The sequence below is a fragment of the Musca domestica genome, unplaced genomic scaffold (assembly GCF_030504385.1).
Source record: "Musca domestica strain aabys unplaced genomic scaffold, Musca_domestica.polishedcontigs.V.1.1 63, whole genome shotgun sequence".
NCBI lineage: Eukaryota > Metazoa > Arthropoda > Insecta > Diptera > Muscidae > Musca > Musca domestica.
In genome coordinates, this window is record NW_026712370.1 from 3,526,167 (window position 1) to 3,553,798 (window position 27,632).

Sequence of the window (27,632 nt, forward strand, 5' to 3'; positions counted from 1 at the left end):
CTTGCGGATTATAAAACATAGCTACAAGGATTTTATCGTGGATTATTTTAAAAATATTTTACGAAATATTTTTGTATGGAGAAATCGTGTTTTGAACAATAAACAAACCGTGAACTTTGTTAAAAGACTTCCGCGTTAAGAATGGTAAACTGTGAAATTTTTAAATAGTTTTCAAAGACCTCATTGTAGATTTTTCTAAAATAACTTTGAGAACGTCCTAGCCAAAACTTGTGGTTCAAAAAAAAAAGAGCACATATAAATCTTGATTTTTAGATATATTTGAGGTATAAAGGATTAAAAAAGCATGATTTTTTTATTTTTATTGATGTGCTCCTAAACGTTTTTACAACGTCTTCGGATTTTTCTTTTATGATATCAAAAAAATGCAAAACTAGTAGATTCTTATAGGTTCTGGAACGGAGCATTTATTTATTTTTTTTTTAATATATAGAATATTTTAAAGCCTATTTCTCAAAGTTCTTGGATCTTATTTAAGGTATCGCGAATTTTTACAAAAATATTTTTAAATACCGTGAATTATATTTACGAAATGTTGATTTCTAAGAACAGTTTTCTAAAATATCAAATTATTAAAGAACAATTTTTGAATGAGGTCCTTAATTCAGGATTTTTATACCCTACACCACAAGGGTACTATGTCTTTGTGCATTTGTTTGTAACAGGCAAAAGGAAACGAGATAGACCCATAGTTCCTTTTGATGATCTGCATAAAATCACATTCTGAGTCGATTTATGCATGTCCGTTCGTCCGTCTGTCCATGTATTTTTGTGAACAAAGTACAGTTCGCATTTATTACCCGATCCAGATGAAATTTTGCACAAATCATTTGATTGGCCCAAGGACGAACCCTATTGAAATTGAACCCTATTGGAATCGGTAAAAATTTAGATATAGCTCCCATATATATCTTCGTCCGATTTGCCTTTTATTGTGCGCCAACGTGTAATATCAGCCCGAATAGTATGGAATTTTTTCACATACAACCAAATTAGGCCTGAAAATAAGTATGACAAATTTGATCGAAATCGGTTCAGATATAGCTATAGCTCCCATATATATTGTTCATCCGATTTGTTATTTTTGTCCTCCGCAGCCGTAATATGCACTCTGTAACAACAATATTTGGGCAAATATATCAAATACAGCTCAGAAATACATTTGCTAAATTTTATCGAGATCGGTTCGGATTTGGATATATCTCCCATATATAACTTCGTCCGATTTACGTTTTATTGTGCACCAAATGTCTAATATTTGGCGAAAGGTAATGAAATTTGGCACTTACGACCGAATTGAGTCTAGAAGCTAGTATGTCAAATTTGGTGAAGATCGGTTTAGATATAGCTATAGTTCTCACATATATTGTTCATCCGATTTGTTGTATTTGTTACCCACAGCCGTAATATGCGCTCCGTAACAACGACATTCAGGGAAATTTATGAAATACAGCTCAGAAATATCTTTGCCAAATTTTATCAAGATCTGTTCAGATTTGGATATAGCTCCCATATATATAAAATTAGCAATACAAGTCCGAATTTAAAAGATACAAATGCTTCGGCATTTTAGTCTTTTGAACTTTAAATAATAATTATTATAATAGCGTGCATGATTTAATTCTCCCATAAAAACTTTTAATTGTTATGTGGAGCTCTACTAAATTAGCAATGTGGTGTCGGCCGCCCGACTTTAAGACTTTCTTTTTTGGTCAAAAATCGTTCTTTAAAAGAAAATCGTTATTTTTCGAGGACTTTCTTTTTAAAAAGTCAGTCCTTTTAATGAATAAGACTTCCTAAATATATATCTGTCGATGAACTGATTGTTTAATTTAAATTTTTTCTCGTCAGGTTATACATCTCCAATAAAATTCCAAACCAACATTTTACTGATGTAAATCAGTAGTATTTATTGCAAAAAGATTTATATAAGTACAATAAAAAAAAAAAACAAAAAACAATAAAACAAAAAACAATATTAATTAATGTGGTAAATCAGTCATAGAGTCATTTTAATTTCCAATAGCGGCTACTTTTTCCGTTTCCTTTTTCACATAATCGGCATCGGCCAAATACTGAATATTGCCCACACGCTGGCCACTCGACAGATCATATTCGAAGACGCAGGGGACACTGTTGGGTATGTTGACTTTCATGATGTCGTCATCGGAGATATCTAAAACACAAAATTACAATAAATCGCTTAAAAATCATATTTGAAAAATGTTCGCTTACTTTCAATATATTTCATAAGGGCCCGCACCACAGTACCATGGGCCACAACTAAAACCCTTTGGCCGTCCAGAACTTTTGGCATTATCTCCTGCTCCCACAGTGGTATGGCCCGCAACATGAGCGTTTTCAACGATTCCGTATCGGGAAATTTATCCTTTGGTATATCTTTAAATTTCGGATTGTTACGTATCTTGGCATAGTAGGGATTATCGGGGGTTATCTCGGGTGGCAGGACATCGAATGATCGACGCCATATTTGTACCTGGGGAATATCAAGAAAATAATTAATTTACAAAAAAAACAGTAAGGAAAGGTCAAAAGTCGGACTGGGCCGACTATATGACACCCTACACCACTATGCGTATTTAGTAGAGCTCACGTAATAAACAAGTTTATATCGCGAATTTTGTACCTCTAGTACCGTATAATATAGCTGATATGACTTCGATAAGAATTATATTCAAAAATATTTATTGGAGCAATAGATATACCGGACCTAGTTTCACCAAATGAAAAACTTTGGTTGAACTTGAAAAAATCTAATCAATTTGGGCTGATATTACATACAGGGTGAACGGACAATAGCCGAAGGTATATAAAAATCAGAACCGATCTTGATAAAATTTGGCTGAAGTATTTTCGAACTGTATCTGATGTCCAGTATCAAATATACTTGTTCTGAAGGGCATATTACACATGTGAAGGACTTAAAATTCCGAATCGGATGAAACATATACAGGATGAGATGAAAAAACTACAACTAACTTCAGACTGCTGTCATTTCTAACGCACTCGTCCGACAGCTGTTAAAATTATTCCAGTAACAGCTCATTATATTGTTTATAAGCGTACAAAATCACTTTGGTGAGAATTTTCCAGAAAAAAGTTATTTGGGACGGAATTCTAGCGTGATAGTGTAATTTCCTCATATTTGGCTGGAAAACCACAAGGGGCGATCGCTACAGCACTCCAGCATTTAAATGTGAATAAATCTTTTGTGTCTCGTCTGGTAGCGTAGCCCGACGTCAAGGAAGTGGTCGATAGAAAACAGCAACATCAGCAGAATTGGTTTGAAATGTAAAGAAGCCACTTGATCGAAACCCGCGTCACCGAAGAATTTGGTTTTCTTCGATGAGAAAACATTCGTTGTCCAGCAATTTGTGGACAAACAAAATGATCGTGTTTTTTTGCCAAAGAGGTCAGCTAAAAATGTGCGCCTTCGGTTAGCCACCAGAACTCAAGCGCCGGCCATGGTCATGGTGTGGCCGCCATAACAGCCTATGGTGGCTTTTTGTTTGTATTGTTCGACCGTGGCATCAAAATAAATTCTGAATATTATCGAGAAAATATTCTGGAGGGTATATTAAAGCCTTGGGCACGCAAACATTTTTACCTTGGACATTCCAACAGGACTCAGCACCATCGCACTTAGCACGCGCCACCCAAGACTGGTTAAAAGATAAGGTGCCTCCCTTTATTTCCAGCGCACAATAGCCACCAAAATCTCCGGATATCAATCCGTTGGACTATTGTGTCTGGAGTATTTTGGGAAGCAAGGTCGGCACTAAAAAATACCATAGTGTTGATCATCTCAAGCAAGCGCTTCGCCGGGAATGTGACGGTTTCATTGGCCGTTTGAAGGCCATAATTTGTGCCAAAGGTGACCAATTCATACCGATCTAAACGTATTCGAAAATTTGATGCATTTCCGACATTTTTTGCTTTCGTTCAACAAAAAAATATGGCGTTTGACTTTGTTGCAGTTTTTTTTATCTTACCCTCTATAGCTCCCATATATCCAAATCTGATCTGATCTCAATAATATTTAACAGAGGTACTTCTGGGCTGTATCAGATATGTGGTACCAAATATTATTCTGGTGGTGTCCGTATTACGCATGTGAGAGACTTAAATGCCAAATTTGATGTACTTGCTTCTTGTCTGAATACGGGGATGTGCCAAAATTCAGGTCATTTGGACTGATGTTGGCCATTTGGTGCACAATTGACTGGAAATCGAATGAAGAAATATATGGGAGCTATATTTAAATTTGAACCGATTCTCACTGATTTCAATAGGGCTCATCCTTGGGTCAAACAAATATTGTTTGGAAAATTTTATCTCAATCGCTATTTAAATGCGATCGGCATTTATTCATAAAAATACATGTACAGACGAACGGACGGAAGGAATGACATGCATAAATCAACTCAGAAAGTGATTCTATGAAGATCCTCAAAAGCAACTATATCTCGCTCCCTTCGCCATGTTACAAAAAAAGTACACAAAGACATAACACCCTTACCCCTTTGTGGTGTAGGATATAATTAAAAGGCATTTTGTATTGAGTTCCACTTACTTTTTCCTCGCCATATTTGTTGGCCACCTGACGTTTATTGAACCCTGTCAAATTGCCATAGTGTCGTTCATTTAGACGCCAGTCATAGATCACTGGAACATCGTGGTATTTGAGGTTCTCTCTTATCACATCGACGGTTTGATGGGCCCGCTGCAGTAATGATGTGTAAATGACATCGAACTGCATCTGATGTTGGCGTAGACCAGCTACAGCTATTTTCGAGGCATCTTCGAGACCTAAAAGAGGAAGGGAGTTAAATTAAAATTAAGATATGGATTTATAAAATTCAGTCGGGTTAGGGGACTTGGTATCCCCCTTGGTGACCAGAAAGAGAATAAACAAGTAAAAAAGCTTAGGCCGGGCCGAACTTTGAATACCCTCCACCATTTGATACAAATTTCGCAATTTTCAAAAAAATAAAATCCGTTAAAAATTAAATTAAATTAAGGAAAATTAAAGAAAATTAAGGCATGGTTTTTTAAAATGCAGTCGGGTCAGGGGACTTGATATATCCTTTGGTGACCAAAAAGAGAATAAACAAGTAAAAACGCTGTAAGTTCCGGGCCGAATTTTGAATACCATCCACCATTTGATACAAATTTCGCAATTTTCAAATAAATAAAATCCGTTAAAAATTCTCTTAAAGTCTATACGACGACGTGGACCTGCATAGGCGAGTTTTGTCACAAGCTATATTCAAATGCGAAACTTGAAAAAAATCTCTTTATAATGTAGCTAAAATCATAAAAATACCGAATATAAGGAGGTACCATGGGGGTTATAAAATATGGATCTGTATAGACCATTTTCTGTCACAGGCTGTAGTATCCATTACGAACTTCAAATACCAAATTTGAAACACTTCCGGTAAATAATGTCGCTAAAATCATCAAAATACCGAATATTGGGGGTACCGTTATATGGGAGCTATACGAAGACGTGGACCTACATGGTCCATTTTCTGTTTCTTGCTGTAGTATCTATTACGAACTTAAAATACCAAATTTTGAACAATTCCGGTATATAATGTCGCTTAAATCATCAAAATACCGAATATCGGGAGGTACCGTTATATGGGAGCGATACGAAGACGTGGACCTACATGGCTCATTTTCTGTCTTAGGATGTAGTATCCATTACGAAGTTCGAATACCAAATTTGAAACAATTCCGCTAAATAATATCGCTAAAATCATCTAAATACCGAATATCGGGGGGTACCGTTATATGGGGGCTATACGAAGACGTGGACCTACATGTTTTCTACACATTTTCTGTTTTATGCTGTAGTATCTATTACGAACTTTAAATACCAAATTTTGAACAATACCGGTAAATAATGTCGCTAAAATCATCTAAATACCAAATATCGGGCGGTACCGTTATATGGGGGCTATACGAAGACTTGGACCTGCACAGACAATTTTTTGTCATAGGCTGTAGTATTCATTACGAACTTTAAATACTAAATTTGAAATAGTTCCGGTAAATAACGTCTCTAAAATCATCAAAATACCGAATATAGGGAGGTACCGTTATATGCGGGCTATACGAAGACGTGGACCTACATGGCCCATTTTCTGTTTCATGCTGTAGTATCTATTACGAACTTCAAATACCAAATTTTGAACAATTCCGGTAAATAACTTCGCTAAAATCATCAAAATACCGAATATCGGGAGGTACCGTTATATGGGGGCTATACGAAGACGTGGACCTACATGGCCCATTTTCTGTTTCATGCTGTAGTATCTATTACGAACTTCAAATACCAAATTTTGAACAATTCCGGTAAATAATGTCGCTAAAATCATCAAAATACCGAATATCGGGAGGTACCTTTATATGGGAGCGATACGAAGACGTGGACCTTCATAGCCCATTTTCTGTTTCATGCTATAGTATCTATTACGAACTTCAAATACCAATTTTGAAACAATTCCGGAAAATAATGTCGCTAAAATCATCAAAATACCGAATATCGGGAGGTACCGTTATATGGGGGCTATACGAAGACTTGGACCTGCACAGACAAGTTTTTATCATAGGCTGTAGTATTCATTACGAACTTTAAATACTAAGTTTGAAATAGTTCCGGTAAATAATGTCTCTAAAATCATCTAAATTCCGAATATCGGGAGGTACCGTTATATGGGAGCTATACGAAGACGTGGACCTACATGGCCCATTTTCTGTTTTATGCTGTAGCATCTATTACGAACTTTAAATACTAAATTTGAAACAATTCCGGTAAATAATGTCGCTAAAATCATCAAAATACCGAATATCGGGAGGTACCGTTATATGGGGGCTATACGAAGACTTGGACCTGCACAGACAAGTTTTTATCATAGGCTGTAGTATTCATTACGAACTTTAAATACTAAGTTTGAAATAGTTCCGGTAAATAATGTCTCTAAAATCATCTAAATTCCGAATATCGGGAGGTACCGTTATATGGGAGCTATACGAAGACGTGGACCTACATGGCCCATTTTCAGTCTTAGGATGTAGTATTCATTACGAACTTTAAATACTAAATTTGAAATAGTTCCGGCAAATAATGTCTCTAAAATCATCAAAATACCGAATATCGGGAGGTACCGTTATATGGGGGCTATACGAAGACGTGGACCTACATGGCCCATTTTCAATACCAAAAATCCTGCAGACATAATACACATTTGATTGAAATTTTATGAACCTACTTCATTTCGTTCGAAAGCGAGAGTGATTTCCACAGACGGACAGACGAACGGACATTGCTAAATCGACATAGAATTTTATGCTGATCAAGAATATATATACTTTGTGGGGTCTAAAATGTATATTTCGAGGTGTTACAAACGGAATGACAAACTTAATATAGCCTCCATACTATGGTGGATGGTATAAAAAAACGCATGAGACTGAAGAAGAGAGTATTTGCATGTTAAGGTATGTGGGGAACCCTTGTATATTCTATTACTTTATAGGCCTTTTGGGTCAAATATCAATCCCTTCAGATTATTTGTGCGAATCAACGGTTCCTTGTATCTTTAAGTCTTGAATATAATCATAACTAATTTTTCCCTTTCACCCCTTCACCATGTTCTCTCTTACCTTTATCCGTCAGTGGAGCATCATGCCAGCCGCAGAATAGATTCAATTTGTTGAATTCACTTTCGCCATGGCGTAAAATCACCACTTTATTTGTTTTCATTGTTGTTGGCGTTGATGTTGCTGTTGCTTTTTGTAAAATTACTTGATTACACTTCCGATTGATGACTCGGACAATTGGTCAAGACAGATAAAACAAATGGATGTATTTTATTGTTGGAATTGTACTTTGGTTACTTTTGTTGGAGTTACAGATTTTTTTTGCTTCTTTTTTTTTTTTTTTGGTTTTGTTGTACTGACAGTTGTGGTAACCGTTTGAAAACTGAAAGACATCAACGAGAAAAGAACGTTAATTTCAAAAAAAAAATATGAAAGAAAAACAAAACGTTGAAAACAAAACAAAGCAGGCAAAGAAAATTTTCCAAGTGTGCATATGTGTGAAAATGGGAAAAAAAATAATTGAAAATTGCAAACAACACCAACAATGCATTTGTGCATATGTATGTCGATACGTGTGTTGATATCGACTGCAAACAAATAGATATTGTGTTCATATGTACGTATGTGTCTACATATATTGAAACTAATGACACCTAATGTTGTGATTTGTACGAGGAATGAGAGAAAAGTTAGTGGTGACGAATGGAAGGTAACAGTTTAATTTTTATACCCTCCACCATACCATGGTACAATAAAAAGGTAAGGTACAGCTACCAGCTGATTATTTTTTTTTTTCTAAATGTGCCCGACTTCTGCTAATTTTATGTATGTATTTATTGTTTTGAAAAATAAAAACAAAATATTTTCAAAATCATTTATTGGAAGAAACTTAAATTGCGGGGCGCGCATTTATGATATTAACCATTTTTGCAGCGGAATTGAAAGATTGAACACTAAGGATCATATTTTTGAGAGAACAACCAGTCATTTCATTTATCTTTCACGCTATCTGACTCATTTTAAAAATGAACAAAAATATCAAATAAATGAAAACAACTTGTTGGATATAATTATGAATAATTCTGACAGGAAGCGGGCTGTATTTCTGTAGTTTTACGAAGCTGTTCTACCTCCTTATTGTACCATGCACCATACTATGGAGGGTATATTCATTTTATCATTCCGTTTGTAACTCATCGAAATAATGATCTTTGACCCAACAAAGTATATATATTCTTGACCGGCGTAAAATTCGAAGACGATTTAGCCATGTCCGTCTGTCCGCCTGTCTGTCTGTCCGTCTGCCTGTCCGTCTGTCTGTTGTAATCACGCTATCTTTCGAAAGAATTGAGATAGAAGGCTAAAATTTTGCACACATGTTTATTTTTCCAGTAGGCAGGTTAAGTTCGTAAATGGGCCATGTAGGTTCACGTTTTCATGTAGCCTCCATATAACGGTACCTCCCGATATTCGGTATTTTGATAATTTTAGCGACATTATTCACCGGAATTGTTTCATATTTGGCATTTGAAGTTCGAAATGGATACTACAGTCTGAGACAGAAAATTGTCTGTGCAGGTCCACGTCTTCGTATAGCCCCCATATAACGGTACCTCCCGATATTCGGTATTTTGATGATTTTAGCGACATTATTCAACGGAATTGTTTCATATTTGGCATTTGAAGTTCGAAATGGATACTACAGCCTGATACAGAAAATTGTCTGTGCAAGTCCACGTCTTCGCATAGCCCCCATATGACGGTACCTCCCGATATTCGGTATTTTGATGATTTTAGTGACATTATTCAACGGAATTGTTTCATATTTGGCATTTGAAGTTCGAAATGGATACTACAGCCTGAGACAGAAAATTGTCTGAGCAAGTCCACGTCTTCGTATAGTCCCCATATAACGGTACCTCCCAATATTCGGTATTTTGATGATTTTAGCGTCATTATTCACCGTAGAAGTTTCAAATTACGCATTTAGAGTTTGTAATGGAAACTACAGTCTGTGACAGAAAATTGCCTATGCAGGTCCAGGTCTTCGTATAGGTCCCATATATCAGTACCTCCTTATATTCGGTATTTTGACGATTTTAGGTACAATACTCACCGAATTTATTTGAGATGTCGTATTTGAAGTTCGTAATGGAAGCTACAGTCTGTGACAGAAAATTTTCTACACAGGTCCAGGTCTTGGTATAGCTCCTATATAACGGTACCTCCCTATGTACGGTATTTTGATGATTTTGGCTATATTTATCACCGTTTATATCAGGTTTCGAATTTGAATATGGTAATGGCTTGTGACAAACAATGCCTATGTAGGTGCACGTCGTACAGACCCTAAAATAACGGCTCTATTCGGTTTTCTTTAAATTTTTGGCGAATGTTATCTTTTTCGAAAATTTTCAAATTCGTTCTAAATGGTGGAGGGTATTCGAAGTTCGGCCCGGCCGAACTTACTGCTTTCTTACTTTTTTTTATTTTTTTGGACAGATACAATCTTAAGCTACCTTTCCATTAGAGTTTCATAAAAGTACGCGCAGTAGTTTATGAAAATATCAATCTTTATATCCTACAACACTATGTGTTGGGGGTATTATAAGTTTGAATGGGCCAAAAATTATGTAACACCTCAAAATATTGGTTTCCCACATAGGAAAGTTATATATGGATCTCGGCAATATTTAGCGGTTAAAATAGACCCTAACTTTTGTGTAAGAAAATACGAAAATTTCCACTAAACCGTGAATATTTTTAATCCCAGCCCAGTCGCAAATACATTAAAAGGTCGCTTCTGATCATTACAGTGGAGCTGATAGCCAAGATGTCGGATATATAGCAAAATATGCACAATATATGTGTAAGAGAAATATATCTTAGTTATTCTGCTTATATCAATCAATCATCAATTCGGAATAGTCTCTCGCTAGAAAAGTATAAAATCTAAGAAAATCGCGTAAAAATATGTCAATATAAAGTCAATATTTTTTTGTTACATTTTTCCAATTTTTGTCACATTTTTTATCGCATGCGATTCTTTTAATTTGACTTAAGGGCTAAGTACATAAGAAGCTTGAAGTCATGGCGCGGCCTATTTTGTGACATTTCACAAAGGAATTACAGAGCCGCACTAAAATCCTGCCGTCGTTTTTCATTATAATTTGGCATTAATATGCCTAGCCACGACTTCAAGTTTTTTATGTATTTGCAGCCTTACAATTTTGAATTGAAAATTTTCTAAATTTTTACACCCCATGGTACAATAAAAAGGTAAGGTAGAGCTACCAGATGATTACAATTTTTTTCTAAGTGTGCCCGTACATCCTAATTGAATTGGAAACATCCTTAACGGCCAGATGAGAAAATGATGATAATGGATTCACTCCTTTTGGTAACTCCCCCATTAATGATTTCAGATTTCAAAATCGTATTAGTTATTCAAAACTTTGACCCTTTGTGGGAGAGGTACCAGAAGGAATGGTCCGACCTCTTCCATCTTCATAACATATCTTGTGTTGATAGAAATATTCAGATGTGTCAAGTCTGAATGGAATCGGATGTTAATTCGGGTTTTATGTACCTCATGGATATTCTAAATGTTGACCCTTTTTGGGGAAGGTACCAGAAGGAGTGGACCGATATACTCCATCTTCACACCAAACCATGGGATAATAAAAATATTGTGATGTGTGTAATTTGAATCGGACTCTTACATAACATTTTCTATGAGTTATAATTACTCAAAATTTTGACCCTTTGTGGGGGAGGTATTTGATCGACCGATGTTGTCCATTTCGCGCAAATATTAGGATTTGCAAAGTTGGATCAAAATCGGATTATCTTTTCTCTTTCTGTGCAGTCAAATATTTTTTTGATAAATTTGAATTTTGACGTTTTTTTTGGTTAGGTACCAGAAGGAGTGGGCCGATATTGCCCATCTCCGAACTCGATCCAAGTTTGACAATAATAGTACGATGTATCAAGTTTGCACAAAATCGGATACTCCCTTCGAGAGTTATCGTGCGCACCAATCACCAGATAGACGGACGGATGGACATCGCTAGATCGACTCCAAGTGTCCTGAAATGGATTTGGTCTAAAGAGACCTAAGGTTTGAAACCGTTATTTCGACAAGGCACGTTTTGATCTAGCCATACGGCTGAGGGTATAAAAATTGAAACAAAGCTGCAAGGCAGATAGAATTTGGATTGCAAACATGTTTAATTCAAAATTATGACACGACTTGGCATTCTTTTAATTTCCAAACAATGGAACTTCCATTTCAAACCTCATACACGCAGTGACCTCTTGGCTGTGAAAACATTTCTTTTGTTTTTTGCATTTTTCTTCTATCAGTCGATTGAGATAAAATCTACAAATCATTGGCCACAAGAGTGGTACACAGAAGCGACGGGAGAATATATGGAAGTGTGTTTAGAAAAATAAACAGATTGCAATTTAGCTAGCTATCTGTATACCGAGTTGTGGTGCAAAGTCGTGATGCGACAACAACTTGCTCGTCAAACATTCTGATGGGGTTGAAGAATTGCAGTTGCAGCATTGAGATATGCTGCATTTCTTTACGCGTACTCTTCATCACTCACACATTCGCCTCCTCTTTTGCTTCAATGCCATGAGAACTTTTTCTGCTTCGTAGCTAACACTTGTTGTAATGACAGGTTGGTTGGTTGTTCGTAGGTACATACATATGTGTCTAGATATCTATCTGTCTGCCTGCGAATCTGTCTTTTTGCATTGTAATGTGGCGATGTACATTATTGTTGTTGTGGGGGTTCTAGCTACTCTCTTTCACTTTTCTTTTGTTTTCTGCTTCAATTGAAATATTCTGCAACAGAATGCAATAAAATGTTTTTTGTTTTTACTTCTAGTTACTTTTACTTCTAGCTACGTGCCATGCCACCACTGCTGTGATTCTGCTTCCCGTAGACATTATGGTGGCAGCATGAGCATCTTTTTGTTTTCCAGAATGCATTTCCCTGCGATGCATTGTCGTGAAGCAGGATGTATATGGGTTTCATATACAGGTAAACCCGAATACCGTATGGGGTCTACCGGGTAAAATCATATGAAATAGTCTGTTAGTTCGAAAAGTGTAACGTTTTTGGTATATTAACTTTGTCATTCCGTTTGTAGCATCCATAAACATTCGCCGTAGACCCCATAAAGTATATATATTCATGATCCGTATAAAATTCTAAGTCTGTCTGTTAATATCACGATACAGCCCTCATTATTTGACGTAGAGCTTCAAAATTTGGCAGAACAATTTCTATTATGTCTAGGATGGTTGGTATTGAAAAGGAGATATACCGGTGCACGTTTTGGTACAGCCGCCATATAACGATGTCTCCTAAAATTCGGTATTTTGAAGATTTTAAAGACAATATTCACCGGAATATTTTCAAATTTGGTATTTGAAGTTCGAAACGGATACTACAGCCTGTGACAGAAAATTGTCTGTACAGGTCCACATATCTGTATAGCCCCGATATTCGGTATTTTGTTGATTTTAGCGACATTATTCACCGTCACTGGAATAATTTTAACAGCTGTCGGACGAGTGGCTTAGAAATGACAGCATTCTGAAGTTGGTTGCAGTTTTTTTCATCTCACCCTGTATATATGTTTCATCCGATTTGGTATTTAAGTCCCTCACATTCGTAATATACTTTCCAGAACATTAATTGGCAGCTCAGAAATAAGTTCCAAAAATGTTGTCAAGATCGCTTCAGATTTCGATATAGCTCCCGCATATATCTTTATCCGATATCAGGTTTATTATCTACCAAATTGCTAATATCAAATTTGGTATTTGTAGTTCGAAACGGATACTACAGCCTGTGACAGAAAATTGTCTGTACAGGTCCACATATCTGTATAGCCCCCATATAACGATATCTCCCGATATTCGGTATTTTGATGATTTTAGCGACAATATTCACCGGAATAGTTTCAAATATGGTATTTGAAGTTCGTAACGGATACTACAGCCTAAGACAGAAGAAAATTGTCAGTGGAGGTCTACGTCTTCGTATAGCCCCCACTTAATGGTACCTCCCTATATCCGATATTTTGATGATTTTAGCTACATTATTTGCCGATTTTTTTTTTCAAGTTTCGCATTTGAATATTATGATAAAAGTTGACTATGCAGATCCAAGGCGTCGAATTTTTCAAGGTTTTTATTTTTGGAAAATTGCCAAACTCGTTTCAAATGGTGGAGGTTATTCAAAGTTCGGGCTGGCCGACAGTTTTTTTTTTTTTTTTTTTTTTTTTGAAGAACCAGAGGAACCTGTTTTGAATTAAAAATTCCAATTTTTGATTTCTCCGTGCAACCAGATTAACCAGATTCCGAATCCGCAGTAAAATAGAAGATCATAAGACTGGGTACATATATATCAATAACTCTTCGTTCATATTTTTTACACACTACACCACATAGTGGTGTAACATGGAGAAAGAAGTGAGATAGACTCAAAGCTACTTTTGAGGATCTTCATAGAATCACTTTCTAAGTCGATTATGTGTGTCAGTTCATCTGTCCATGTATTTTTAATGCAGGTCGCATTTATTATCCGATTAAAATGAAATTTTCCAAACAATATTTGTTTGGCCCAAGGACGAACCCTATTGAAATTGGAGAGAATCGGTTCAAATTTAGATATAGCTTGCAAAAATCTTTAACTGATTTCGGTTTAATTGTGCACCAAATGGCCAATATCAGTCGAAATGACCTGAATTTTGGTACTTCCGACTGGATTCATCCTAAAAACAAGTACTTCAAATTTGCTGAAAATCGGCTATAGCTAGCTATAGCTCCCATATACTGCAACCAACTTCAGACTGCTGTCATTTCTAAGCCACTCGCCTGACAGCTGTTAAAATTATTCCAGTGACAGCTCATTATATTGTTTATAAGTATTTTGCATACAAAAGCATTTTGGTGAGACTTTTCCAGAAAAAAAGTTATTCGTGATGGAATTCAAGCGTGATAGTGTGATTTTTTTATATTTGACTGGAAAACCACAAGTGGCTATCGTTACAGCCCTCCAGCATTTAAATGTGAATAAATCTTTTGTGCCTCGTACCATCGCTCGTTACCGTGATACTGGTAGCGTAGTCCGACCTCAAGGAAGTGGACGGAAGAAAACAGCAACATCAACATGGTTCGAAAAGTAAAAAAACGACTTGATCGAATATTCCATTCAGCAAATATTGAGCGCGGCGTAACACCATTGTAATTCAAACAACTGCAAAAACTTACACCGCAACAGAAAAAAATAGACTCAAAACAGCTAAAGAGTTGCTTCGCTTGGTCGAAAGTGGTGAACTGCCGAATTTGGTTTTCTCGGATGAGAAAACATTCGTTGTTTAGCAGTTTGTAAACAACCAAAATTATCGTGTTTACTTGCCAAAGAGGTCAGCTGAACATGTGCCCCTTCGGTTGGCCAGCAGAACTCAAGCGCCGGCCATGGTGATGGTGTTGGCCGCTATATCTGCCTATGATCGCTCTCCGCTCGTATTAATCGACCGTGGCCAAATATTGTCGCGAAAATATTCTGGAGGGTGTATTAAAACCTTGGGCATGCAAACATTTTGGCCGCAGACCTTGAACACTCCAACAGGATTCAGCACCATCGCACTCAGCACGCGCAACCCAAGACTGGTTACAAAATGAGGTTCCTCGCTTCATTTCCAGCACACAATGGCCTCCAAAATCTCCTTATACCAATCCGTTGGGCTATTGTGTCTGGAGTATTTTGGAAAGCAAGGTTGGCACTAAAAAATACCAAAGTGTCCATCACCTCAAGCAAGCGCTTCGCCGGGAATTGGCCAAAATACCGCAGAGCAACATTCGGGCAGTGTGTGACGGTTTCATTGGCCGCTTGAAGCCCATAATTCGTACCAAAGGTGACCAATTCGAACAAATCTAAACTTATTTTAAAATTTGTTGCTATTTCCGACATTTTTTGCTTTCATTCAATAAAATTTAAAAAAAAAAATAAAAATTATGTCGTTTGACTTTTATTGTGAACCAAATTGTTAATATCAGCTCAAATGGAATGAATTTTGGCACTTCCGACGTAATTCAGCCCAGTTTCAGTTTTTGGTGATCGGTTTAGATATAGCTATAGTTCCCACAAATATGCACTTCACAACAATGATATTTGATATCAGATATCCGATACATCTCAGATAAGTTCCTAAAATGTTGTCAAAAAGAAATTTTGACAAGATCGGTTCAGATTTGGATATAGCTCCCATATATACATCTTTATCGGATTTCAGGTTTATTGTGCACCAAACTGGCAATATCAGCTCAAATGGACTGCATTTTAGCACTTCCAATGGAATTCAGACCAGAAGCAAGCACTTCATTTTTTGGTGAAAATCGGTTTAGATATAGCTATAGCTTCCATAGATATGTTTCATATGTGTTAGAACGCTCACACGCGTAATATGCACTCCACAACAAGGATATTTGATACCGGATATCAGATACAGCCAAAAAAATACCCCTGGTAAATTTTTTTTTATCGGAGATTTTTATATACCTTCGATATGCATCTTCACTTGATTTTACGGTTATTGTCCGTCCACCCTGTATGTAAATTCAACCCAAATTGAATAGATTTTTTCAAATTCAACTGAAGTTTTCCATTTTAGGAAACTCGGTCCGGTATATCTATTGCTCCAATAAATATTTTTTTGTATAATTCTTATCGAAGTCATATCATGCCCTATACAGCAATGTTATTCGGTACTAGAGGTACAAAAGCCTCCGTCAAATTTATTGAAAATCGTTTCAGAGTTGGATATAGTTCCCAAATTGTGATTACTCTAAAGTCGTGATACGCATTTAAACAAACTTCATAGTTGGTATGATCTACCTCTACCAAAAATGCCCAATATAAACTTTTTTTGTTACAGGAGCTCTACTAAATACGCGTAGTGTCGGCCCCGCCCGACTTTTGGCCTTTCCTTACTGTTTTTTGTTTCTTCACTTGCCGACGTCAAGTTTCGAAATCACAACCTTCTGTTTTGTAGACGTAGGCGCACACTCTGTGGCGACGTTACTCATTACATGGTAATAAAGAAAGTAAGTTATCTTCTTAAAAGGTAGTTTTTTTGCATTACCATTATAATGGGTTATTCGGCTCATACATCTTCCAAGTTTTTGCTGGGAAATCTCATTCGGTTTTACAACAACACAAATCAAACGAATGATGGCTGATGGTGGTGTTTGGTTGCATTCGCATAGACATGCAGTCTGCCATCATGATAACGACAACAGCAACAACAACAAAAATAAAACAGTGTTTGCTGTACCTGTTTTTCACACGACAACAAAAATGCATACTCAGAATGTTGCAGTTGACTGGTGGGAGGATGAGTGAATGGGTGTTTATGATGATGGCTGGCTGCTTACTTGCATTCTCTCCGACTGCATCAGTCAATTTATTTAAAAGCAAAAGCAATTGTGCTTTTCTTAAAGTGAGACATTTTAAGCAAAGTAATGACTTTAAAGGAATCATTAAATTGACAAGACCATAAGTAGGCATCCTCCTTTCCATGGTATAATATGTGAATAATAGTAATAATGGACTTAGATCCCACAAACGTTTGCACGAAATCTGTCTCCGAACAATTGTTTTTGATGATTTTCACCCAAAGTTCAAAGTTCAGTATCAGTTTATGACTGTACATTATACTCAAATTTTTACCATTTTAAGGGAAGAAGTAAGGGTTGGAATTTGACTAGGTGTTCAATTTTTTAAGAATATTTTGCAAAGACTTCCTGGCCAACATTTGTCAAGATTAAAAAAAATCAGTAATATTTTAAGATTTTTTTGTGAACTCCAGACCAAAAAATCTTGAAAAAAAAAATTCAAAGACAAAATCTTTTGGATTAAAAAAGAAAAACATTTTATTTCCTGACCGAAAATCGTTGATTTGTTTTTAAAATTTTAAATCGCCTATTTTCGGTGGGGTTTTTAATTTTTAATCTAAATTTTTCAGTCATCAGGACTTTGAGAATTTTGACTTAAAAATCCAAAATTTGCAATCGGAAGAACCGATTAAATTTTTACGTTTTTTTATTTTAAAATTCTTAAATTTTTAAGAATTTTTTTACAAAATTCTTCTGATTGCAAATCTTGGATTTTTAAGGTAAAATTCTAAAAGACCTGATGACTGAAAAAAATAGAAAAAAATCGTCAAATTTTTAAAAACATTTTTAAAGGACCTTTAACCGAAAACCGTAGATCGGAAATCTTGGGGTTTCAAAAAAAATTTTAAAGACCACAAATAATGATTTTTTTTAGGAAATTTTGAAAAGGGTTTTCTGGCCAAATATCCAATAACTCTTTGTCAAGGAATATGATTAACGTAAATTTTTGAAGAACGCTCTTTCAAGGAGCTCCTTATCGTCAACTGGTGATTTTTATAACAACATTTTCCCATATCTCCTAACCCTATATCTTGGATTTTTTAAGAACTATTTTTAAGGACCTCAAATATGACTTCAAGAACTGTTGATTTACAAGAATATTATGGGGAATTTTTTATTTTAAGGAATTTCTTAGAAAAAAAATTTCAAATATTTTAGGAATTGTCTTTAAAAAAATAAGGTATGTTTAGGGTTTGCAGGCATAGAATAACCATAGTAATTAAGAACAATTTTCAAGGACCCCAATATATTTTCAAGAACTGTTTTGTTTAAGAATACTAAATTTTTTAAGACAAAGCTTTCAAATATTTAAAAAATTATCTTAAAAAGAAATAACGGTTTTTCAAGGACTTTGTGAAAAAAATTAATTTTTCAGGTTTCCAGGCCTGATTTTTTATGGACAATTTGGTCAAGAAGGTCCGTCAAGGCCGAAAATTTGTGATTTTTTAAGAAAACATTTCAAGGGATTTGAGAAAAAATTTCGATGACTTCCTTACCTAAGACGTTGGATTTTTTGAAAACAATTTTAAAGGACATACTGAAACTCGTGGTCATTTTAAAAAATATTTTCAAGAACCGTGAATTTTTAGGCTTTTTTTGTAGGACCTCCAGACCGAAAATCTTGAATGTTTAAAACAAAATTTCAAGAGGGCTTCTGACTAGATATTTTGAATTTTTAAAAATAAAAGAAATAATTTTTCAAATATTTTGGTTCCAAAACCAGCAAGAACCTACTATTTTTGCAATTTTTTAGATGTCATAAAGGCAAAATTGGTTATCATTACATTCTTGCAGTTCTGGAATAAACCAAATGTTTTTAAAAAAAATAATGGATTTTTTCAAGGACTTTGAGATAAAAAATAATTGATTTTTTTAAGGTTTTCAGGCCTAGAATAATGGTCGAATATCCACTATAATTTGAATTTTTTTTATGGACAATTTGGTCAAGGAGATCTGTCAAGCCCGAAAATTTGTAATATTTTAAGAAAGTATTTCATGGGATTTAAGAAAAAAAATCGATGACTTTCTTGCCTAAGACGTTGGATTTTTTTGTAAAACAATTTTAAAGGAAATCCTGACCGAAACTCGTGAAAATTTTAACAATTACTTTCAAGAACCGCGGATTTTTAGGCTTTCCAAAACTTGCAAGAATCTACGATTTTTGAAATTTTTTTCTATATCATAAAGGGAAAATTGGTTATCGCAGTAAAAAGTTGTACATTCTTGCAGTTCAGGAACAGACCAAATGTCTTTAAAAAAAAATAATGGATTTTTTAAGGACTTTGATATAAAACAATCATTGAATTTTTTAGGTTTTCAATAGTGGAATATCCATAATAATGTGAATTTTTTATTGATAATATGGTCAAGGAGGCCCGTTAAGACTGGCAAAGCCGAAAATTTGTGATTTTTCAACAAAACATTTCAATAGAAAAAAAATTCGATGACTTCCTAACCTAAGACGTTGGATTTTTTGAAAACAATTTTAAATGACATCCTGACGGCAACTCGGGGACATTTTAGAAAATATTTTCAAGAACAGTGGAATTTTAGGATTTTTTTCTAGGGCCTTCGACCAAATATCTTGAATTTTTAAAAAGGAAAAAAATTAAAAACCGAAATTCATTGATTTTTAAAGGGCTGCTTTTTAAGGACTTCCTTTCCGAAAATCTTGTATTTTTAAGGCAACATTTTCAAAGAGCTAATTACTGAGGATATTGAATTTAAACAAGAAATAGTCATCTTTTTAATTTATTTTTTCGAAATTTTTAAAAATCGTAATTTTTTGGCCAAATGTAATGGAGTTTTTTTTAGTAAAATGTCATAGAATTTGGACGAATAATTTTTCACTGCATCAAATACCTCCCCCCACAAAGGGTCAAAATTTTGAATAATTACAACTCTTATAAAATGTGATGTGAGAGTCTGATTGTCTTCAAATTAACACATCACGATATTTTTAGTAATCCAAGGTCTGGTGTGAAGGTGGAATATATCTGTCCACTTCTTCTGGTACCTCCCCCACAAAGGATAAATAACCATAAAGCACATAAAAAAATCAAAATTCTTGCTAGGAATTAGTCATTTATCTCTTACAATTTCATTCATATATTCATGTATTGATGTAGACTATTACAAATACTCTGCCAGCCAGAATCATGTTTGCAATTGTTATAATTTACTTTTTTATTGTTAATTGTTAGAATTTATTATCTTCCGGAACGATATTTACACATGAATTAAAACATGTTTACACATTTATATAGTTTTACGTCGACACATAAAAACACATACACACACATAGAACAAACTAAATGAGAATTAATATCCAATAATTAATTTATTCAAAAAAAATAGAGATAATAACAAATAATTAAATAATTATTTGTTTTACTTACCAGTATTTAACTTTAAATCCAAAGTTTTTTTGTGGGTGGGTTGGATTATTTGGTTTGTTGTTAGGTTTTTTTTTTTTTTTTCTTGAAAATTGGAAAAACGTTTTCCAACGCGGTACTATTTCCGTTGAACCATCAGCGTGTACTGCGTTTCACTGAAAATAAAATGATAATAATTTTTGGTCAAATCTTAAATAATGTCTCGTGTAGAACGTAAATGCTGATGAAAATGTGACAGCCGCATTTAAAACAAAATTATTTAATTTCTAATTAAAAAAAAAAAACATGTTATATGTCCAAAATCAAATTGATTTATTTATTAATAATCAGTTTCGAAATCTTTGCATTGGTTTTTTTTCTCATTGATAAATTGGCAATTTATCTATTTATTTGCTACTGAATACATTTCTTATAACAGCCTATGGTCGTATACATGAGTACAATTCGGAACGTTGTTAGAACATTTTGCAAATTACACTATGCAAACAATAACAATAATTACAAGAGAAATTCAGTACATTACGTAAGTAAAAAAGCTGTAAGTTCAACCGGGCTTTGGAACTTTGAATACCCTCCACCATTTGGAACGAATTTAACAATTCTCAAAAAATTAAATCCTTAAAGAATTCTATTAAAATCTTAAAAATAAAAAATTAAAAAATAAAACGAATGTAGCCGTTATATTAGGGTCTATACCACGTCGTGGACCTGCATAGGCAACTTTTGTCATAAGCAAAAGGCGAAACTTGAAAAAAATGCGAATATAGGGAGCTAAAGGCATATGGGGACTATACGAAGATGTGGACCTGCATAGACAATTTTCAGTCTTAGGCTGTAGTATCCATTACGAACTTCAAATGCCAAATTTGAAACAATTCCGGTGAATAATGCCGCTAAAATCATCAAAGTAACGAATATCGGTATGTACAGTTGTATGGGGGCTATACGAAGAAGTGGACCTGCGCAGACAATTTTCTGTCATAGATTGTAGTACCTATTACGAACTTCAAATATTAAATTTGAAACAATTCCGGTGAATAATGACGCTAAACTCATCAAAATAACTAATATTGGGAGGTACAGTTATATGGGGGCTATACGAATATGTGGACCTGCACAGACAATCTTCTGTCATAGACTGTAGTATCCATTACCAACTTCAAATATCCAATTTAAACTAATTTCAATAATGTCGTTAAAATAATCAAAATACCGAATATCGGGAGGTACAGTTATAGGGGGGCTATACGAAGATGAGTACCTACACAGATAATTTTCTGTCATAGGCTGTAGTATCTATTACCAACTTCAAATTCCAAATTTGAACAAATTCCGTTGAATAATGTCGTTAAAATCATCAAAATACCGGATATCGGGAGGTACCGCCATGCGAGATCTATACGAAGACGTCGACCTGCACAGATAATTTTCTGTCTTAGGCTGTAATATCCATTACAAACTTCATATACTTAATTTGAAACATTTCCGGTGAATAACGTCGATTAAATCACTAAAATACCGAAAATAGGGAGGTACCATTATATGGGGGCTATACAAAAAAGTGGACCTACACGTACCATTTTCAATACCAAAAGTCCTGCAGACATAATAGACATTTGAGTTAAAGTGTATCAACCTACTTCATTTCGTTCGGAAGCTTAAGTAATTCTCACAGACGGATAGACGGACGGACATCGCTATATGGACATAAAATTTTATGCTGTTCAAGAATATATACTTTGTGGGTTCTAAAATGTATATTTCGAGGTGTTACAAACGGAATGAAAAACTTAATATTACCCTCCATACTATGGTGGAGGGTATAAAAAGTAGAGCTAGAAACAAAAAACACGTGTATCAGCGTTTCGAAAGTTTACGCAGCAATGTAATCTAACTAGAGAAGGCAAATTCCACCTTCTCCCATTATTTAATGAAAATTTTCGATTAAGATTCTTTGGAATCCGTTTATTTTAGGTATGCTATGTCTTCAGCAATATTACAGGTAACAATACAAGAAATATTTTGGTCTAAAATTTTAACCCTCACCCGGGCCACTAAAGGGTTCTTTTTCGTCCGTTTTTTTTTTTTTTCAAAATATGATTAGATTAGAACAAGATTGTAGCCAGTCAAAATATACTACAAAAGTATTAGTCATAAGATTCTACTATTTATGCCGGAAGACATCAACAGTCCAATTCGTATCTAAACGCCAGAAATTTATAAATATTAAAAACTCATTTTAGGAGTAAAGTCGTACTTTATGTGAATCTATGCAAAATGGTCGTATAAAGCAATTCTTTAGAAGGATGACGTCAAAGACAACAATTTTCATCATTGAATTTCATTTTAAGTCACCAAGGAAAATATATCTTTACAGGGTGAGATGAAAAACTGCAACCAACCTCAGACTGCTTTCATTTCTAAGCCACTCGTCCGACAGCTGCTACAATTATTCCAGTGGCAGCTCATTATATTTTTTCCTAGCGTACAAAAGCATTTTGATGAGAATTTTCCAGAAAAGAAGTTATTCGTGATGGAATTCAAGCGTGATAGTGTGATTTCTTTATATTTGGCTAGAAGACCACAAGTGGCTATCGTTAGAGCACTCCAGCATTTATGTGTGAATAAATCTTTTGTGTCTCGTACCATCGCTCGTTACCTTGGTACTGATAGAGTAGCCCGACGTCAAGGAAGTGGACGGAAGAAAACAGAAACATCAGCAGAAATGGATCGAAAAATAATAGACTTGATCGAAACCCGCGTTGCAGTGACCGCGTGGCTCGTGAGCTGAACATATCGCAATATTCTATTCGACAAATATTGAAAAATGAGCTCGGGGTAGAGCCATTGGAATTCCAAAAAGTGCAAGAACTTGCACCGCAGCAGAAAGAAAATAGACTCAAAAGAGCTAAAGAGTTGCTTCGCTTGGCCGAAAGTGGTGAACTGCCGAATTTGGTTTTCTCCGATGTGAAAACATTCGTTGTCCAGCAGTTTGTAAACAAAGAAAAATGATCTGTTTACTTGCCAAAGTGGTCAGCTGAAAATATGCACCTTCGGTTAGCCACCAGAACTCAAGCGTCGGCCATGGTGATGTTGTGGGCCGCCGAAACAACCGATGGTCGCTCTCCGCTCGAGTTAATCGACCATGGTATCAGAATAAATGACGAATATTATTGCGAAAATATTCTGGAGGGTGTACAGGGTTGCCCATATTCGTCGGACCCATCTGACAACGCCATAACTTTTGACAGAGATGTCACATCGCTTAATGAAATACCGCGTTTGAAGCGTCAGTCCAAGCAGATTTTTACCATGAACCAATACACGCCCCGCGAGCGCTCTGAAATAATTGAAATTTACCAGAAGTCAATTGTGAAAACTCAACGTGCTTTTAAAACATTAAAAAATGTGAGAAGTGCGCCTTATACGAAAAATTTTCGAAGAGGCCGTATAAAAGTCGACCAAGGCGATCGGCCGAGAATATCGCTGCCGTACGAGCCAGTGTTGGGAGGTCCCCATGAACATTCCAAAAACGCCGTTCTCAGCAGTTGGGCGTTGCTCGGTCCACTTTACAACGGATTATTCGCATTGATTTGCATTTGTTCCCTTACAAAATACAATTGACGCAAAGAATGTTGCCTGCGGACAAGCCTCGTCGATTGGAATGGGCTCAAAGGGCCCAAAGGTCCGTCGAATATAGGCAACCCTGTATTAAAGCCTTGGGCACGCAAACATTTTGGCAGCAGACCTTGGACATTCCAGCAGGACTCAGCACCATCGCACCTAGCACGCGCCGCCCAAGAATGGTTACAAAATGAGGTTCCTCGCTTCATTTCCAGCGCACAGTGGCCACCAAATTCTACGGATACCAATCCATTGGACTATTGTGTCTGGAGTAGTTTGGAAAGCAAGGTTGGCACTAAAAAATACCAAAGTGTCGATCACCACAAGCAAGCGCTTCGTCGGGAATGGGTCACAATACCTCAATGCAAAATTCGGGCAGGTGTGACGGTGTCATCGGCCCTTTGAAGTCCATAATTCGTGCCAAAGATGACCAATTCGAACAAATTTAAAATTATACTAAAATTTGATACTATTTCCGACATTTTTTGCTTTCATTCAATAACATTAAAAAAATGTAAAAATTATGGTGATTGAATTTGTTGTAGTTTTTTTATCTCACCCTGTATGATCGGTTCAGATTTCGATATAGCTCCCATATATCTTCGTCCGATTATAGGTTTTTCCTGCACCAAATGGCTAATATCAGCCCAAATGGACTGCATTTTGGCAATTCCGACTTAATTCATCCTTTAATCAGGTGCTCCAAATTTTGGTTAAAATCAGTTCGGATAAAGCTATAGCTCCCATATATATGTTTCAGCAATGATATTTGATACCGGACATGAGATATAGTTCTAAAATTATTGTTGCCAAATTTGATCGCGATATGTTTAGATTTTAATATAGCTTCGATATACATCTTCATCCGATTCTACGGTTATTGCTCACCATATATTTAATATCAGCCCAATTTTAATAATTTTTTTCATATTCAACCGATTTCTCAAATAAATATATTTTTTTGTAGAAAAAATTTTTTCCAGTAAGAATTTGAGATGACATATTAATTTATTCAAATTTTTTGATGTCGTCTGTGACCTAGAAGAATTTTATGACAAAATTAAGAATTAAAATTTTCTACGAACCCGTTTGAAGAGAGGGTAATAACCAATCCTTATCCGAAAATTCAGAAAATTTGAGAGATTGGGGATCTTGTCCCATATACATTTTTTATTTTAGACCATTGGTGCACAAGACAGTACGTTTGTGGTGCTTTCTCTGACATTCGTTCTCTTGCGTTCCCAGTTAAAGCCTCCATAAACGAAGAATTAGTCGCATTGTTATATTATTGAAATTAATGATTAGTTTTTACTATATTTGATTAATTTATGCTGCCTTATCATTGAAAAAAATAAGAAAATCATATCAAACTCCTTCTTTGAAATATTTAAAAAAATAAGCTATTTATCTCCTTGTGCATCAATGCTTTAGCCACGAAATTCCACTTCAAAATCAGCTGATCACGTTTAAACATTTTTATTGGGCAAATTTCCCCAATAAGAATTTGCAGACTCTCAGTAACTGAACTATCAACACCCTCCCTCTCTCTCTCAGCTGGCTCTCATTTACTAAATTTTTGAGTTACTAGGTATGTCTGGTTACTTTTCCTGCAGGAATTGTCCACCAACTTCGTTCTGAGGGAGTTAGGCAGTATTATTCTCTTTTGCAAGAAATATGTGAAAAGCAAACAAATGGGATCCCTGCAGAAGAGTTGCAAAAAGAAATCTTTCAAATCGCTCTCTTTTGCTGACCTTTTGTGTGACAAGAGAACAATTGCAATAGTAGCAATATACAACAATTGTTAAAAAAAATCGGGTAAACTGATACACCTATTAACCACCATTCGTTAACAATTTATTCAAATTATTGAGTTGCCAGACATGTCTCATGTCATTAGGATCCTATTTGGATTTTGTCGCATGAATTTGCAAGCTCTCATTGAAAGAACTGTAAAAGTTTCTCTTTCAAATGGCTCTCTTTTGCTGACCTTTTGTGTGAACAGACAACAATTGCAACAGCAGCAACTAGCAACAATTATTAAATATTAAGGTAAACAGACACACCTATAAACCACCATCCGTTAACAATTTATTCAAATTATTAGGTAGCCAGACATATCTCATATCATTAGGATCCTTTTTGGATTTTGTCGCGTATGAGCAACATATGTCATGTCATCATAAATATTATGTTACTCATACGTTGCCTCACTAATTGCACTCTTCAATGTGTCCCTGTGTTCAAAAAAAAAAAAAAAAAAAAAAAAATATATATATATATATATATATATATATATATATATATATATATATATATATATATATATATATATATATATATATATATATATATATATATATATTTAAAAATTTTATAATTTTCGAAAAGGGTCTACAATGTTTTTATATGTGTAGAAACCATAAATTTCTTTAGAGAACATATATAATACATATTCACACATTCATTACCCAAGAGCCTATTTGTCTCACATGGGTACATTTCCCCGTACTACACTACAAAAAAGTATCACTTTGAAAATCTTCACTTGACAAACTGTATATTCAGAATCGTTTTAAAATATCGTAAATATATTCTTATTACTATTAATAAATTGCATTCGCGTCTATCACTCAATCATTTGCCACCGGTTATGCACAAACACACGTTTACACGCACACACACACTCACCATTTCAAAGTACACTGACATATGGCTAACTCATTCGAAACAAATTGAATTATTTGATTTGCTGCTTTAAGTCGAACACAATTTAACTAGATTAACTGGAACTCTATCGATACTATAGATTACAAATTTTTAATCACATTAACAAAAATATATTCCAATGGGATATTGAAGCAAAAAACCGAAAATGCCAAATGGGAGCACCACACACACTTACCTTCAAATGTTTACAAATGATTTCCTGAAGATTTTCTTAGAGATTCTCCTTGAAATTGACATTGGTGCGGTCAAGATATACACGTATTCGAATGTACGAAGGTATGTATGTGGTATGCGGTATCAAAAACAATGCTAACGACACTATGTTTTGGTTTGTTTGTTGGTCTATTCTCTATTTGGGCACAAGTTAATAATGGTTTTTGTTTTTGTCGTCTGCCGTTTGCTCTTCGTTTTTAAATGCACCACAATAGGTACCCTATGTTCTCGCTTAGTTTATTACGTTTTTATTTACTTTTTTAGAATTTATTTAAAAGACATGTTAGAGGTAGCTTCCGTTGAATTTGAAGAGATTTTAATAAAAAAAAACTTTTTTTATTTTGAAATTCAGTAAAAATATTTGCACTGGAGCTGGTGGTTGTTTATGTTTTGCTTGTAAATATGACCGAATGTGACTGTTGGCCAAACGTTGGCTCTTGTACCGTGACGTTGTTTTTTTATTTTCTCTCTCGCTCTGAAAACGACGCGCGCTCTTTTGTATGCCAAGCACCAGTAGTAATGACAACAAAAATAACAGTGAG

At 35.1% G+C, this 27,632-nt stretch overlaps 1 protein-coding gene across 1 annotated transcript; it reads right to left on the minus strand.

Moving 5' to 3' along the window:
* Positions 1-1,898: 1,898 nt before the first annotated feature.
* LOC101896402 (2,3-bisphosphoglycerate-dependent phosphoglycerate mutase) lies at positions 1,899-27,632 on the minus strand. The gene is made up of 6 exons (XM_059129643.1): positions 27,053-27,632; positions 20,530-20,681; positions 7,714-8,032; positions 4,613-4,848; positions 2,254-2,515; positions 1,899-2,194 (listed from the first exon to the last, which is right to left on the minus strand). The coding sequence occupies exons 3-6, from the start codon at positions 7,811-7,813 to the stop codon at positions 2,031-2,033; spliced, it is 762 nt and encodes a 253-aa protein (XP_058985626.1). The 5' UTR covers positions 7,814-8,032; positions 20,530-20,681; positions 27,053-27,632; the 3' UTR covers positions 1,899-2,030.